General features: G+C 50.8%; 1 protein-coding gene across 1 annotated transcript in view; it reads left to right on the forward strand.

Moving 5' to 3' along the window:
* Positions 1 to 166: 166 nt before the first annotated feature.
* The window catches only part of EXOSC7 (exosome component 7), a gene marked incomplete at its 5' end in the record, with an annotated part of 23,947 nt that continues 21,915 nt past the window's right edge, over positions 167 to 2,198 (forward strand). The window contains 2 exons of the mRNA XM_010281588.1: positions 167 to 327; positions 1,079 to 1,217. Coding sequence (XP_010279890.1) covers positions 167 to 327; positions 1,079 to 1,217 — 300 coding nt within the window. The remainder of the gene's footprint in view (positions 328 to 1,078; positions 1,218 to 2,198) is intronic.

Here is a 2,198-nt window from a genome sequence, read left to right on the forward strand (position 1 = left end):
GTGTTTACGTCTCGGGCGTGCCGAGGAGGGGAGGGAGAAATGCGGGTTTTGTGAGGGGAAAAATAACCTTTTTTAAAAAAATTCTTTATTTTTTTACATGGGGAACAGATAGGCTGCGCTGCACACCTCAGAGCCCCAGGCAAGTTCGGGTATTTTTGGTTTGCAGGTATCCAAAGCCCTGCAGCATCCAAAAGTACCGCTGCAGGCGTCATCACGTCCCGGCACCTGCTCGTTCGCGGACAGGGCCGTGGTGGAGTTCGCTCGACGCTCTCCATTTCGAGCCGCTGCCTCCAGCGCTTATGGCCTTGCCAGGCATCAATCACGCGAGTGAATTTTTACATTCCAGGTGGTTCCCTCAGGCTGGCTTTTATTTCAGCCAACGCATGTCATCCCTTTACCATAATGAGGTTAGAGGAAAAAACATTGCTTTGCCCTTGTTAAAAAAATCAAAACAGAAACACAACTGGCATCCTTCTTGTCTGATAACCTTCACTGTTGCCTTGCGTTGGAGGAAGGAATTGGGATGCACTAGGAAGTGCTCTTGAGGACAAGGAGATGCCTTTTGCCATCCCAGAGGAAAACCCAGCCGGACCTGAGCTTCTCCAGCCCTTGGACGACTGCGATATGCAGTTAAACGAGATTCACTAGCTGAGCCTCTGGACTATGCAAGAATTTGACTCGCACTATGTAGACTGCAAGCTGGGAAGGCGGGGGGGGGGGCAGGGGTGAGGCCAAAAAAAAAAATTTCCTCTTGCGGTTGGAACTGTTAGCTGCTGTGGGCTAAGCCATGAGACCAGCAGGACTGGGAGCCAGAATATCATCTCCCTGTACTCTCCGCAGGAATCATAGGGTGCAGCTGCATTAACATTTTATTTCAGATTAGGAACTCACTTTTATAAGGGAGTTTCCAATTTCTCCTTTCCGTAGTTTGGCTCACACTGTAGAATGCAAGGACTCAAGAATCACAGTGCGGGTCGGACAAAGGGTCCATCTGTGCTGGACGGCAGCACTGGTAGCTGCTATTTAGGGAGAACATACAAGCCAGGCCCCTTTTCTGCACGGGCACTGCCTTTGCCAGGCACTCCCCTGGCCCTGCTCGCCTCCTTGGCACTCCCAACTCAGTCAGGCTCCACCGCTGGCTTTCCCTGCTGAGAAGCAGTAAGCGATCCCCACGCAACAACCCTGGCGTGCAGAAACTTGACTCCTTTTGGATGCAGGTAAGCCATGGGATGCATCCCATGCATTTGCTGCATGGAGCAGCATTTGCTCTGCTCCAACTGCTATCAGATGTGCAGCCCACTAATGGGACCAAGACCGGAGCTAGCCCTGAGGAAAACCTCTGAAACATCTCCCACTCTTCAGGTGTGCTCCCATTGCATTGTGCCGCCTGCTCAAGCAGGCACAGCCAGAAATGCTCTGTACATTTGATTAAGCAGGGAGTCTCGGAGAGGAGAGCTAGAAACACCTGGATAAACTCCGGCAGCATACTACGTAATCCTTGTAAGCCATGGGTCATTCTCACCCAAGCAAGCATCAGCGTGAAGTCAGATAGCAACTTTTAAAATAATTTGAAAATTACACACAAGAGCCGTGCAAAAAAGTGTGAAACTTACAACATTAACCACTCATTGTTACGAAACTTTCAATTAGAACTGTTGGGAAAAAAACCCTTAATTATTGTTTTAATATGAAGTATGAGTTTTTAATTACATTTCCCACGCTACTTTCCCAGGGATATCTGGCACAGGACCAACAGCACTCTCCTAATGAGAACATTTGGCTTCTTCCCTGCTCCTGCACCAACCTGCCCCATGCACCACACCTTGTTCTGACCTTTCAGGTAAAAACCTCTGCATTTCCTCATTTTTCTTGCGGGGTTTATCACTACGCAAGCCCTTCCCGAGCACTGGCGTATTTCCACGGCCTCCTTCAGGAGCTTTTAGCTTGGCACAGAGCGGGCGCTGCCCCTGTGGTTTACCAGGAGCATCAGCTTCCTGGGAGGGGGATGTTTTTAGGGATGCGGGGGTGCTCAGCGGATTCCACGTCCAGACCGCTGTACCTACTCCCTGTGAAAGCCTTCTGTGGGGAGTTTAACGGTTGCATACCCCACTCGGCCTGTAAGAGGCGGGAAGACCCCGACATGAGATGCCCGCTCGGCGGGTGGAATGGCAGTTATGGCAACCCGAGCGCTTTCCCGC

Source organism: Phaethon lepturus, unplaced genomic scaffold, assembly GCF_000687285.1.
Source record: "Phaethon lepturus isolate BGI_N335 unplaced genomic scaffold, ASM68728v1 scaffold26862, whole genome shotgun sequence".
NCBI classification, from domain to species: domain Eukaryota; kingdom Metazoa; phylum Chordata; class Aves; order Phaethontiformes; family Phaethontidae; genus Phaethon; species Phaethon lepturus.